This window comes from Manacus vitellinus, unplaced genomic scaffold, assembly GCF_001715985.3.
Source record: "Manacus vitellinus isolate BGI_N305 unplaced genomic scaffold, ASM171598v3 scaffold_49_pilon, whole genome shotgun sequence".
NCBI classification, from domain to species: Eukaryota; Metazoa; Chordata; class Aves; order Passeriformes; family Pipridae; genus Manacus; species Manacus vitellinus.
This window is the reverse complement of record NW_021940603.1, coordinates 3,403,483-3,415,786: the sequence shown is the minus strand read 5'-3', so window position 1 is coordinate 3,415,786 and position 12,304 is coordinate 3,403,483. Positions and strand designations below refer to the sequence as shown.

Genomic DNA, 12,304 nt, shown 5'->3' with positions numbered 1-12,304 from the left:
CCTGACAGATTTTTGTGCTGGGGAAGCCTGACATGACAGACCTAGTCATTCATCTCAGAAATTCAGAACAGTACTCTCTGGATCAGAGAATTATTGGTGTCTTTATGATTCTTGCCATAAAACAGCTTAGGGGAAGACAGAGAATCTTATTCCTTGTCTTTTTTCAGTATTAATGTGCACAGTTGGTAAAGCCAAAATTACACCACATACATTTCCAGCTCTTTTAATCCAACCATCTCACAAAAATAATGAAGGGAGATCACTTCCACTTTCCAAGACTTCATATTTCACTGCAGCAAGTCCACAAAAGCCCCAATCTCTTAAATACTAACTATTTAGACATTGCCTCATTTAAACTAAACCACAATGCCATTCAGTATGTGCAAGCACTGCTTTCTCTCAGTGAGTGAGGTTTGAGAAGTCAAAAGGGAAGGAACTTTGGGAACTCTTACTAAAAAAAAAAAAGGCAATAAAAAACTGTCTGTAGGCATTAAAATCTTCAAAATCAGTACAGTTTAAGAAACCTGATGAATCAGAGAAACTCCACAAGCCCAAAAACACATAATACATTTAAAAAAAAAAAAAATCTTCTGAGTCAAATGGATTGAGTCAGTCACTCTGTCATTTCAGCAATAAAAGAACAGCAAAAGCACAGATAAAAGAACAAAACTGCCTGAAAGATAACTCGCCAGAGAAAATTTAAAAGGACTGAGAAGAAACATGAACAACAACTATGTGAAGAATATTAAGCATCTTTGTTTCAGATACACACAGGCAAACTATAAACCCGATGGTTTTCAACTCAATTTGCAGCAGCACAGTGGGGATTAAGGCAGGCACAAAGTACAGCTCAGAAAAACAAACCTATCATCAAAAAAAGTTTAAGTAGTCCTCTATGCTTTATTGAAGGCTGCACATGGCCTAGAAACAGGGCAAACGTGACTGTATTATACTCACTGATGTTAAGAGAGTTTTCCTGGTACTGTCCAGTCAAAACTCTGCTCACTGAACAAGGAGAGAAGGGAGACTTGGGTCAGAACATCCTCTGATGAAGATGCAGAACACAAATCTCAAACAGCAAATGATTAATGTATGATGAATCCATTTGCAATTAGTAGATAACACTGTCCTAAAAGTTTTCATAAAAGTAAAGTAAGAGGGATAAAGCTAATAAAGTGCGAATTGATTGTGAATTCTCAGAAAACTGGTCTAACATCAGAGTGGTCAGCAAAAGATTAACAAAGACCTCACACTAAAACAAAGCAGGGTGACAAGGCAGTCTCTACCTGCTTAGCTCAAGACATCCAGGTTTTCTTTTGATGTCATCATCTCTGTAACATGAAACAAGGGAAGGAAGCCCTATAGCAAAGCCCATCTCCCAGAGAGCCCTGGCAGCCAGTGCCTGTAGGTACTGGACCCTACGCTGAAATCTGTGCTCCTGAAAACCCCAAGCAGGGGCTACAATGCAAACCCCACATAGAGGGACCATGTTCTTATGAGAATTGAGACTTTATGTTGTGCAAATTTCACCACCTGAACTAACCCTGAATCACCAAACATGTATAAAGAATGTAACAGCTGCACATTAGAAAGAAAACTCTCTGCTATTTCTACAAACAAAATACGGTGAATTTCTGAATTTAAAAACAACGTTTCAGTTGTTTAAACACAATTTAGCTCAGCATACAACGGAAAAATCCTAGGAGTAATTTTTTTGGCTTTAAAAGACACGTGCCATTCCAAAACACGCCGGCAGTGACCTGTGAGGCAGCCAGACTCAGCATTAGAGAGCTGTGAAAAACCAAGGGCAGAGAACTGCTTTAAGGACAAAACAGAATTTGCTAAAACTTACATAAATCAACAGACCTACTGCTACAGAAGCAACCTTACAGTAGCCTTCAAACATGTGGTTTAGCAGTTCATATTAATTCTGTTTAAATACAGTTCAGCTAACCATCATGGATGAAGTCAATACGTATTTAAAGAAGAACTATGAAATTCTGTAGCCTGACATTTTGACCAGTCAAAACCTGTCTCAAGTAACTTAACCTGGCCTATATTTAAAGCAGGTATTTTGAAATGATTACTCTATTTTTGTGGGAGAAAGTAAGACTGTCCCATAGTATCAGTCCCATGTACTCATTATGTCTCCTCTCCCTTCACAGGTTCATTTCTGGACTGGTACATTATACCACGACTTTTGAGAATAACAAAAAAATTATTTAAATCTCCAGTTACAACATAAAAAAATCTTTAACAAAAAGCTATATATTTACAGTTAGTTCTCTTCATTCACTACTAAAATGTACAAAGCCCTGGATATATTATTTGTGGGTCATTTTTCCCTTTAATCTTAGGTTCAGATTAAATTAGTAGTTTGAAAAAACCCAAAGAGACTTCTCATGAGTGGAAAATCTTCCATGCCTATGAGCTTGAAGGAAAAATTCATGAAGGGAGATATCTGATCTTTTAATTTCGTATGCTGGTAACACATGACAAAAACAAGTTCTCTACATCAAGAATTCTAAAACTGCAGCTTTTTAAATATAGTATATAGCAAAATGCAATACTCTTTTTTTTCTTCCTATAAAGAAATTATATTTTTAAAATATGAAACATGAGTCATTGCTGTTTCTTGGTATGGAACAGCAAGAGGAGGTAAGGAATGCACCCTAGAGAGATGGTGGATATGTATCCTGCCCAGAAACAGCCATTCTCATTTTACTGAATACCTTGGGGTTTCCCCACACACACCTTTTCCCTTCTCCTTCAGAAATTAAGTTTTGAAAGAACCCAACTCCCCCAGCTTTTCCACAGGCTTTGCATGTGCCAGCTCCCCTTACACTCACACCACCCCCCTGCAGTCTTTGGGGGTTGCTGGTGGCTCTGCAGTACCACAGGTACAGCTTCCCAGACTGTGGGAGCACATCCTGCTTTGCAAATGGAAAGGTTGAGCAGGGATTCTGCACCCCCTCAGCTTCCACCTCTGTTTCCACCTGCAAGTCCCTGGGAGCTGCTGGCACTGGACCACCCAAGCACCCCCAGCCCCACGGGTTGTGCCACAGCAGGAGCTGAAGGAAGCCATGGTGAGGACAGCAGGCTAAGCCCCAAACACTTCAGTGTTGCATATGGTGCCCACACCATTCTCATAAAATCAGAGCTGCCTGCAGCACTCAAGCCAACGAAATAAAACTCTGCTACTTTTCCGAGTGGAGAATCCTGATTTCTGTTTCCTGTGACTCATCTTTAAAACCAAAACCTCCAGTGCAAAATCAGATGACAGAAAGTAGAGGGAAATTATTACTGGAACAGCAAAATGTCATTTCCAGGCGTGCTGAAACACCAACACCCAATCTGAACCATCAAGGTTTAGAAAGTTTTTTAAAAAAACATCCAAAAAAAACCACGAAACAGCTCTTCACACTTTGCACAGGAACTGCCCTGTTGGGGCAGTGGCTGACATCCTAAAAAGCAGTGGCAGATACCAAAATACTTTTAATTGAAAGACAGGCCTGAGCCACTGATCAAAGTATCAAAGTATTTGGGAAAACAAACTCCAAACTAGAAGAGAAGCTCCATGTGCAGGACCTGTCTGAGAGCCAGGGGCTTCACGATTGTGAAGTGCCTGGAACAGGCAGGCTGAAAGGACAGGTTGTAACTGATGCCAGGGTTATGCAGCTTGTAAAAAGGGATGCTTTCCCACAATAGTTCTAGTCCTTCTTCTCTCAACTGTTACTTTCCTTAGACTCTCAGTAAATGATAATCAAAATAAAAGAAAAAGAAGTAAAACAAAGGTATTTACCGTCATTGAAAAAAAAAATTAATTTACATGCCTTCAACTGCAAAGTAAAAACCATTGTCAAGCAAACTTTACAGAGATTACACATGGCACCTTAACAGCTGGCTTTTAAATTGCCTTTCAGTCTGGTTTAGTCAAGTTAACTCAAAGATGAACAGTTCAAACATCCTGAGGAGACCCACCTTCAGGCTCTCACAGTCAGTCACAGATGTTCTAATGTACTGGAGGGTCTGTGCTTGTCCAGTAATTGGCTTCTCATGTACTACACCAATCTTTAGGGAAAAAAGAAAGCAGCTCCTCTGGCAAATTTGCAACCTCCTGTTCCTGAGCTGACCTGAGGACTAATCAATGCAATTAACATTGACAGTGGAAAGAGAAATACTATAAGGAAAATACTTCTCCACTCTTTTCTATAGATCTAGCCCAAAACATAAAACAAGAGGGCAATAATGACCATCTCCTATAAAACTTTGAACTGCCAGTCATATTTGATTTGGAAGACAACCAATCTCCCTATCCAATGGGTTTCCCAAACAAAAACTCTCATTGATATAATTATCCATTGGAGACATCAGAGTACGTTTCTGGCTGGCAGCAGAACACTTTTTCAAGTTTTAACTTTCAACACTGTCATTTTCCTATACTATTTAAAAATTCAAACATGTAAAAAATTCAGAGGCATTTGCCATTCAAGAGAGTTTCTCTCTGTTGCTGATCAGGTCCAGGTTTCACACTGTACAGAGTGTTAGTGGCCAAACTGAATCTGAGGGCACATCTGGCCTCAGTCTTTTGCTTCCAACTCCAGGTCATACAATTATATTAAAGATGCAGAGAACTTTTAAATATTATATGTTTTCAGCAAGTATAACTTACTTTTAAAAGTCCTCTATGTGCCTACTAGATATGGTAACCAAACCTGGCAAAACTGTGAATAGGTATCAGAGTATTCCAGTAAATTTTCAAATGTGTCTCAAATGTACTTCTTCTATCATCCATCAGATATGTTCAGAAACAAAGCCTGAGGCATTATTTATCTAAATAAATACACAGAGCTTGAAAACAGTAGAACTTCTTGAAGAAAGTTTCCTCACCCTACTGCTCCAAGTGTGATTCCCAGGGAGGCAGCTGGCACCTCAGGCAGGCGAGCCTGGCACCTGGGGCAGTTGGAGCAGCACAGGAAAAGACCATACACAGAACCTGGGCCTTTTGCTCCTGAACAAGGACATAAAGAAGAGAACTCATCAAGTGCCCCATTGCCCAAAATGTACACAACAGACAACTCTGGCAGCAGGAAGGATCTTATGGGATCCAGAGCAACTGCATCACTCGGAAGAATAACCATTACAGTTTAAAAAGAGTCCTTTCTCCAACTATGCAGCAAAGCACACTCTGCTTATATGTCTCCCTCTTCTCAGGATGAGGATATGAAGATTCAGCTGGCATTTGATCCAGCAAGCCAAGCCAGCACACAACATGTGCCAAACATGAACCCACTGCTCCACAGAGCACCTCTGGCACACAGCTCTGCAGACACAAGGCAGCTCCTGATCTTGGTCCTTGCCAATCATTCCACCTCCATCCAGTGCAACTGCTGGTGGGAGAGAACACTTCTAGCACTCAGAGCTGTTGTTTGCTCTCAAGAGAGTCTTCAGGGGAAACTTTCTCAATGACTGACCCTGTAAGTTAAACTGTTAGCATCCAAGCAAAGCACCAGCCTTGTGGTGAAAAGAACAACACAGGAAATCAGACTAGTTTAAACCAGAACTCAGAAACCACAATAGAAGAGAAAGGGACCAAGAACAAACAAACATCAGAACAGGGGACACAGTTTTCTGTCAATTCTGGGTCCATTCCCAGCCTACCAATACTGAAGATTCTGAGGTCTGATACTGGTTGTTTTCCCCACCATTCTTGTCCTTTTGTCTAAACTTGAGATGTGACAACTATTAGCTCTGAAAGAATTGTCTCAGGAGTTCGTCTTACAAGGAAGGACAAACTTGCATTAGGATTGCTAACAGGACACCCATCACCTCCACTTCATCATGGCTGCAGAAATCACTGCTCATAAAGCACTTCCAGACCTTTCATAGCACAGTCTATTAAAGTAAACCAGCATTCTTTTCTGCTGGACTGGGTGGCAAACTGCTGCAAGCAATTCTTGAACCCTCACAGCTCAAGCACAGGCCAGACTGTGACCTTGTCAGCCATCCCAGTGTGGGCTGTCTGTAATATTGAGTCAGAACCTATGGAAAATCAGCTGAACTTGGCCTTTACTACTCCCTTTGCTTCAGAGTCAGCTACAACTCACAAGTCTGGCTTCAAATTGCCACAGTTCCACATGTGGACAAGAGGGATAAAATATCAAGCATTTATAGGAGCTATGTCCTGCCCTAAAGCAGAAGTTTGAAAAAGGAAGATAGGTACCTTTTGTATAATTATACATTTAGTGTTACTGTTTCACTTTTATAAACAAATTTATCACAGAAAGGAAGAGACATTTTCAACATTCCATGCTTAGAAAAGCAGTAGTGTGTTTTAAAATTACCAACCCTCCTCCACAAAGCTGTGCACTGCTTGCTAACAGAGAAATGCAATCTCACAACAGCATAAAACATCCATTTCCACTCCAAATGCTTCAGCAGTTAACTCCCTTCAAACAAAACAAAACAAATCAGTGGCTTGGGTAATTTCCTGAGTCTAAATGCATAAGCACCCATTTTCATTCCATGAACATAAATCATATCACAGAATCATTTAGGTTGGAAAAGACCTCCAAGATCATCAGCTCCAACTGTTAAGCCAGCACCACTGTGTTCCCCACTAAGCCATGTCCCCAGCTGCCACATCTACAACGTCTCTTAAATCCCCTCCAGGGATGGTGACTCCACCACTGCCCTGCGCAGCCTGTTCCAGTGCATGACTACCTGTTCTCTAAGACATTTTTCTTAATATCCAATCTAAACCTTCCCTGGTACAACTTGAGGCTACTTCCTCTTGTCCTATCATTTGTTACCCAGGAGAAGAGACGGACCCCCACCCACCCCATACAACCTGCTTTTGGGTAGTTGTTTTCTCAAGGCTAAATACCTCCCTCTCCCTCAGCTGCTCCTCATCAGACTTGAGCTCCAGACCCTTCCTCAGCTCTGTTGCCCTTGCCTGGACTCTCTTGAGGGGTCTGCAGCAGGATGATCTGCCTAAGGGGGGATAAAACAGCTTGAACTTTACTGTTTGCAAGGGTTATCAGTGATGGCTGGAGAAGGGGGAGTCACGCTGCTTTTGGTGTTGAGACCAGCCTGACCCAACAATCCCAAAGTTAAACATTCTGAGGATGTGAAAAACAGTGTTTCCTGACAGAAACTGGTGAGGCACTGGTGAGGATGTGACAGACAAAGTTCCTGATAAAGCAACAAGTGATAGCACTGACAACTCATCTAAAGCTGCTGAGCTAGCCTAGAAGTACATGTTGATGGAAGAGAGTTTTGTCTTTGCTGTGGAGATGGTCTTAGTTCCAAGTTTGAACTAATTGCTCTACAACCTGAAGCTGGTAGAAGTTAAAACATCAGGCTACCTGTATGTCTTGGTTCCCACTAGACTGTATTGCAGATCCCATTATGGAAAAGTTTCTGTATCAGTGTTGGTATTGGCACTGAGCTTCATGACGGCTGCTTGCTGTAGCTTATGTGCTTTTTAAAGCACCCTTCAAACATCTTTATCTCCTGGAATTCCTCTTCACAAATGTCATGTTCTAATTAAGTAGAAAGTAATTTCCTCTTTAGAGGAAATGTGATTCACTCTCCTCATCTCTAAATAAAACTCATTTTAGTTAACAATTCAGTTTCATGTTTCAGCTGCAGTTCCTCTAGGACCTTCACCCTATGCACAATCCATAACCAACCATACAACATCAAGGGTAGAGCCATAAAGAGCCTAATGGGCAAAACAAGCTGCAATCAGACCCACTGGCTTGTGGCCATCGGAGGTTGAAAAAGCCACACGTCCCTGTCTTACATGCAGATGAGTTTAAACACACAAAAATAGTAGCAGAAAACCACAAAGTTTCTTTCATCTTCTCTCCCCCTTTCTTATAAGTTGTCTATCATATGCAAAAGACACATTCTAAATCTAAAGCAATCTTCTGAATTTTGGAATTTTTTTTACACTATGCGAAAGGAGCATAGCCCAGAAGGACTGTGCTCATTAAAACAAGATGCAAGGGAATCAACAACAAAGAATGTTATCCTAGCCTATGGATACACATTTTCCCCTGCCCTCTAACAGCAACTAATTACACTGCTGTGTATTAGACCAGATTTACACAAAACATGGCTTTGCCTAGCAAATGTTATCTCTCAGAAGTAGGTGATAATCAGTTGTCACAATGCTCACTTGTCACCTACCCTGACCTGCCTTCAGCACCACCCTCCTGCTTAGTCATCAGGACATGAAGGCCCTCTGCCCTGACCCAGGATTAATTATCTGAAGCACAACATAATTTATCTTTTCTTAAACAAACCAACCACTTGTGATGAGCCAATTCAACTGTTTAAAGTTTCCTAATGTGAGGGCACAAATAAGGGGAAGTTCCAACACTCAACCCTCACAGCAGTTTTCTCAATCCCGTCTGCTCTGATGCAACGTAACACAGGAATTGCAGCAGATTTTACTCAAAGGAATTGCTGCAGTTTTTCACTCAAATGTGGTTTGTCTACTTTCATGGAAAGATTCAATCACATTCAATTACTTAATTGCACTACAAAATGCAGACTTTTTTGATTTAAGATAGCCTGATTTGAAATCTCAAAATTGTATAGATTCCTCTGAGGCACACAAAACTGTTTTTCTTACTTTTTGGAAAACAAACAAACAAAAACCCTGAGAAAAAAAAAAACAAACCAAAACCCAAAACAAACCCCAAGTATTTAAATACAGATAGAATGCTTAAACAACAAATAATCATGGCCATTTTTAAACACACCTATAGATCACTATATGTAGAAAACAAAAGGGGAGGGCACTTACAGAATTGTAGACTGAGGCTCAGAAAGGCCAACAAGGCTGCCAAGGCCAGCAAGAACAGAAAACGGTTTCGGAAAAGCATTATTATTCCTTCTGCTTTCTCTTCATGGTTCCATCTTCATATACCACTGGTTCCTGCAGACAACAAAACATTGGCAAATATATTTCAGATGTGGAAGCATCAGCTACAGCAAAGAAAATTCAAATATCCTCTTGACAGTGTCAAGTTATTTCTTAAAGGCAAGCACACAAGGAAATTCAAGTTGGTAACAACAGTATGGATAAGTTGCCTTCGCCCTGGTTATAATATTAACTATATTTCCACATGACAGAACTTTCAAGTAAATTTAAAAAAAAAAAAAGCCATTTACTGTAAAGCTAAGTTTTCCCCTGCTAAGACAGGGTTAATACATTCACAATTCTTATTTAAGACAATAAAGAGTAAGAAAAACTGCCAACACCACTACACAGAAAATGGGAAAGTAATTAAACTTCAGGACTCAACTCATTGCAATAGTAAAAATACAAAAGAAATCCCCAAGCCCTTTCCTGAAAATATCCAAACAAGAAGCATGCACCGTTAGGATAAGACATTCCAAAGTGCACAGAATTTGCTGAAGTGCCCTGTTTTCACAGATGTACATTTTCCTTTGGAAAATAGTTCTATATAAGGGATGGGGGTGGGGTGTTCTCCCCCCTACACTTTATTTTTTTAAACAACCAGCTGCTCTTATGTGCAAGAGATGCCTCTTCCTAGCACTGACAGCGTGTTGCAGGAAATTGGTTAGTCTTGAAAGAAACCTTCTGAGATTCTCAGATCCTTTGAACTGAGCTCTGTTTATGACAAAACATTCAAACATGTTGACAAAAAATAACTTTTTTCCCCACACACAGTTTCATTTTGCCCCAGCACTTATTTCCTCACAGAAAAAGAGACCTCTCTTCCTTCTTTCCTGCTTTTGATAATGACAAGGTTTACACATCCATGTAATTAATACGTATTTGCTTGCCAAAACTCTTCTGCACTCTGAAAACTAACCATCTTAGCAAGATTTTAATCTTTACCTCTGAGTGCTGATAAAATCACAACCTCAAAATTCAGATTTCCCCTCCACCCCCTAATTAATTTTCTTATTAGTATTTGAAATGGTCTCGGGAATCACTGAACTTATTTTATCTGTTGTGGTTGATCTTGAAAAGTTGTGGGATCTACGATGTGGCCCAAAGGGACTTTCATCATACAAAGCAATGAGACCCAAGAGCACTAGTGGTGATCTCACAGAAATGAAAGCAGTGGGGCTTGCAGTAAGTGAAATCCATTATGCATGTGCATTTTGCAGGATTGAGGTCTTTCCATCTCGTTTTTACTTGGAGAGCTGCTTTTACAGCTTTTGGAAACTGTGGAAAAATGGAAAGATCTGGAGATTCTGAGAAGCAAAAAACCAGAATCATTACAGTATTTTTCCCAAATGCCAACAGCACCATAAATGGCATGTGCAAGCAGTAATAAAAATAGAGTTAAAAAAAAAATAGAGAAAGACGGAACAATTTTAACAGTCTCAATTTCACAAAATCAAAGCTCATCTGGGAACATCTTAGTGAAAGGCATGTGGGAACAAAACTGAACTACAGCACTGCAACTCAACAAAGCTGTGAAGGGTAAAGGTAAAAGGATTAGTGTATACAATATACCAGGAGAGAATAAAGCAGTTCAACCAAACAGATGGAAGAACAGAAGGGGAACCACAGGAAAAATCAGAAATAGACTTAGCAGGGAGGAGAAGGTAAAATCTATTAAAAAGCTCTCAGGAACAAGAGGTCTTGTACACAGTCTACACTCATTAATAACATTTTTGCATAAAATAAAACTGCCACAAAAAAAAGGAAAAATTACAAGACTGGAAAATAGGAGATCATGCACACCTCATAATACCAAAATGTTTTAGAGAGTAAGCTTAATTAGCTTTAAGCCTTCTGCAAGATCAGAAGTTTTAAAACATTGACTTTGAAATTCATCACTCAAGAAATTATAAACAAGGTGGAAAGGCTTTTCTTTTAAATATACCTTGGCTTGCTAACGAATTAAAAGTTGTTGTGTTGCAACTTATGAGGAACAGGAACATCTCCTGTTGAGTAGTTGTTAATTAAAAGCCTGTCAATACAATTTGTCATCAGCTCTTGCTTGGTAACAAGCTCGTGGGAATCAGGTGAACATTTGAGAGCCCATGTACTGAAGCCTCTGCTCCTCTGTGATGGCACACAAGGTGCTCCCAGGGAAAAGCAGCACTTAGCCAGCACAGAATAGTGCAGGCAGTACAATAAGTATTGTGAGCACTCACTGAAGTGAGCATTTGTAAGCCAAAAAAGATAAAACGAAGCTGGGAGGTGGAAAAATAAAAGCCAACCAACCTTCTCTTCCCACAAACCTATTTTTACGTGCAGATGAAACAAAAAAAACAAACCATACAGCAAAACACATTTTGGGTTTTCAGGTTATACTACCATGTAGCAAGAGGCTGCAGCACTGCAGAGCATCTGCTGCTACGGTGACATTTAGGTCATGTCGATCTTTATCTATTTACTCTTGGCACAGGCCGGAGTGCAGGTCGTGCCCCAGCCCCACCATCTCCACACTGTGAGCTCCCAGTGCCCAAAGGTCCATTCTGTCAACAACTGACAGCACTACCTCAGTAGTCCCCAGGAACAGGCCTTGGCTCTGTGCCTCAGACACAAGGAAGCACTGACTGCTTTTCAAGGTGACTAAGCCCCACACCGCTGCAGAACAGGTGGAACTCGGCACCGGGAGCGGCAGCATTCCAGCAGCAGCTTCTGATGTGTGCTCAAAATGCAGTGATTTAAGCTCATCCCCGAGACAGGGAGGTTTAGATTGGATATTAGGAAAAATTTCTTTACAGAAAGGGTTGTTAAGCATTGGGACAGGCTGCCCAGGGCAGTGGTGGAGTCTCCATCCCTGGAGGGATTTAACAGATGTGGAGATGTAGCGCTTGGGTGACAGGGTTTAGTGGTGGGTTTGGCAGTGCTGGGGGAACAGTTGGACTCAATGATTTTAAAGGTCTTTAACAACTTAAACAATTCCACAATTCTGTTTCCATGAATGTAGGACTTGATAAAGGCAACCTACAGAACTCCAAACACTTCAGTGACACTAATTATGTGTGACACACATAAGCAGTCTAGATATTCATAATGATAGCCATTATATCGAAACACAGATAAGTAAAAGGCTACTTCCAAGTCACCTTTTGCAGCATACCTAACCTACCTACCCACAGAATTTAACTTTTCCTTTTAAACGTGATCCAAAACCTCAACTCATCAAAACACCTCAGAATGACTCACAGCATGCAGAGCATCCTCAGCTCTTACCTAATCGCACGCACGTGTTAGTGTAAGGTGCTAAGCTGCTGCATGCTCACACAAAGGTAAAAACAGATTAATGATTGAAGGCCAAGTCAGGGAGTCAGGAGA

At 40.6% G+C, this 12,304-nt stretch overlaps 1 protein-coding gene across 1 annotated transcript in view; it reads right to left on the bottom strand.

Annotated features, from left to right (window-relative positions):
• The window catches only part of PXYLP1 (2-phosphoxylose phosphatase 1), a 33,763-nt gene extending 24,815 nt beyond the window's left edge, over window positions 1–8,948 (bottom strand). The window contains exon 1 of the mRNA XM_008931214.3: window positions 8,819–8,948. Within this exon, the coding sequence (XP_008929462.1) occupies window positions 8,819–8,897 (79 nt within the window). The 5' untranslated portion in view covers window positions 8,898–8,948. The remainder of the gene's footprint in view (window positions 1–8,818) is intronic.
• Between the last annotated feature and the right edge of the window lie 3,356 nt (window positions 8,949–12,304).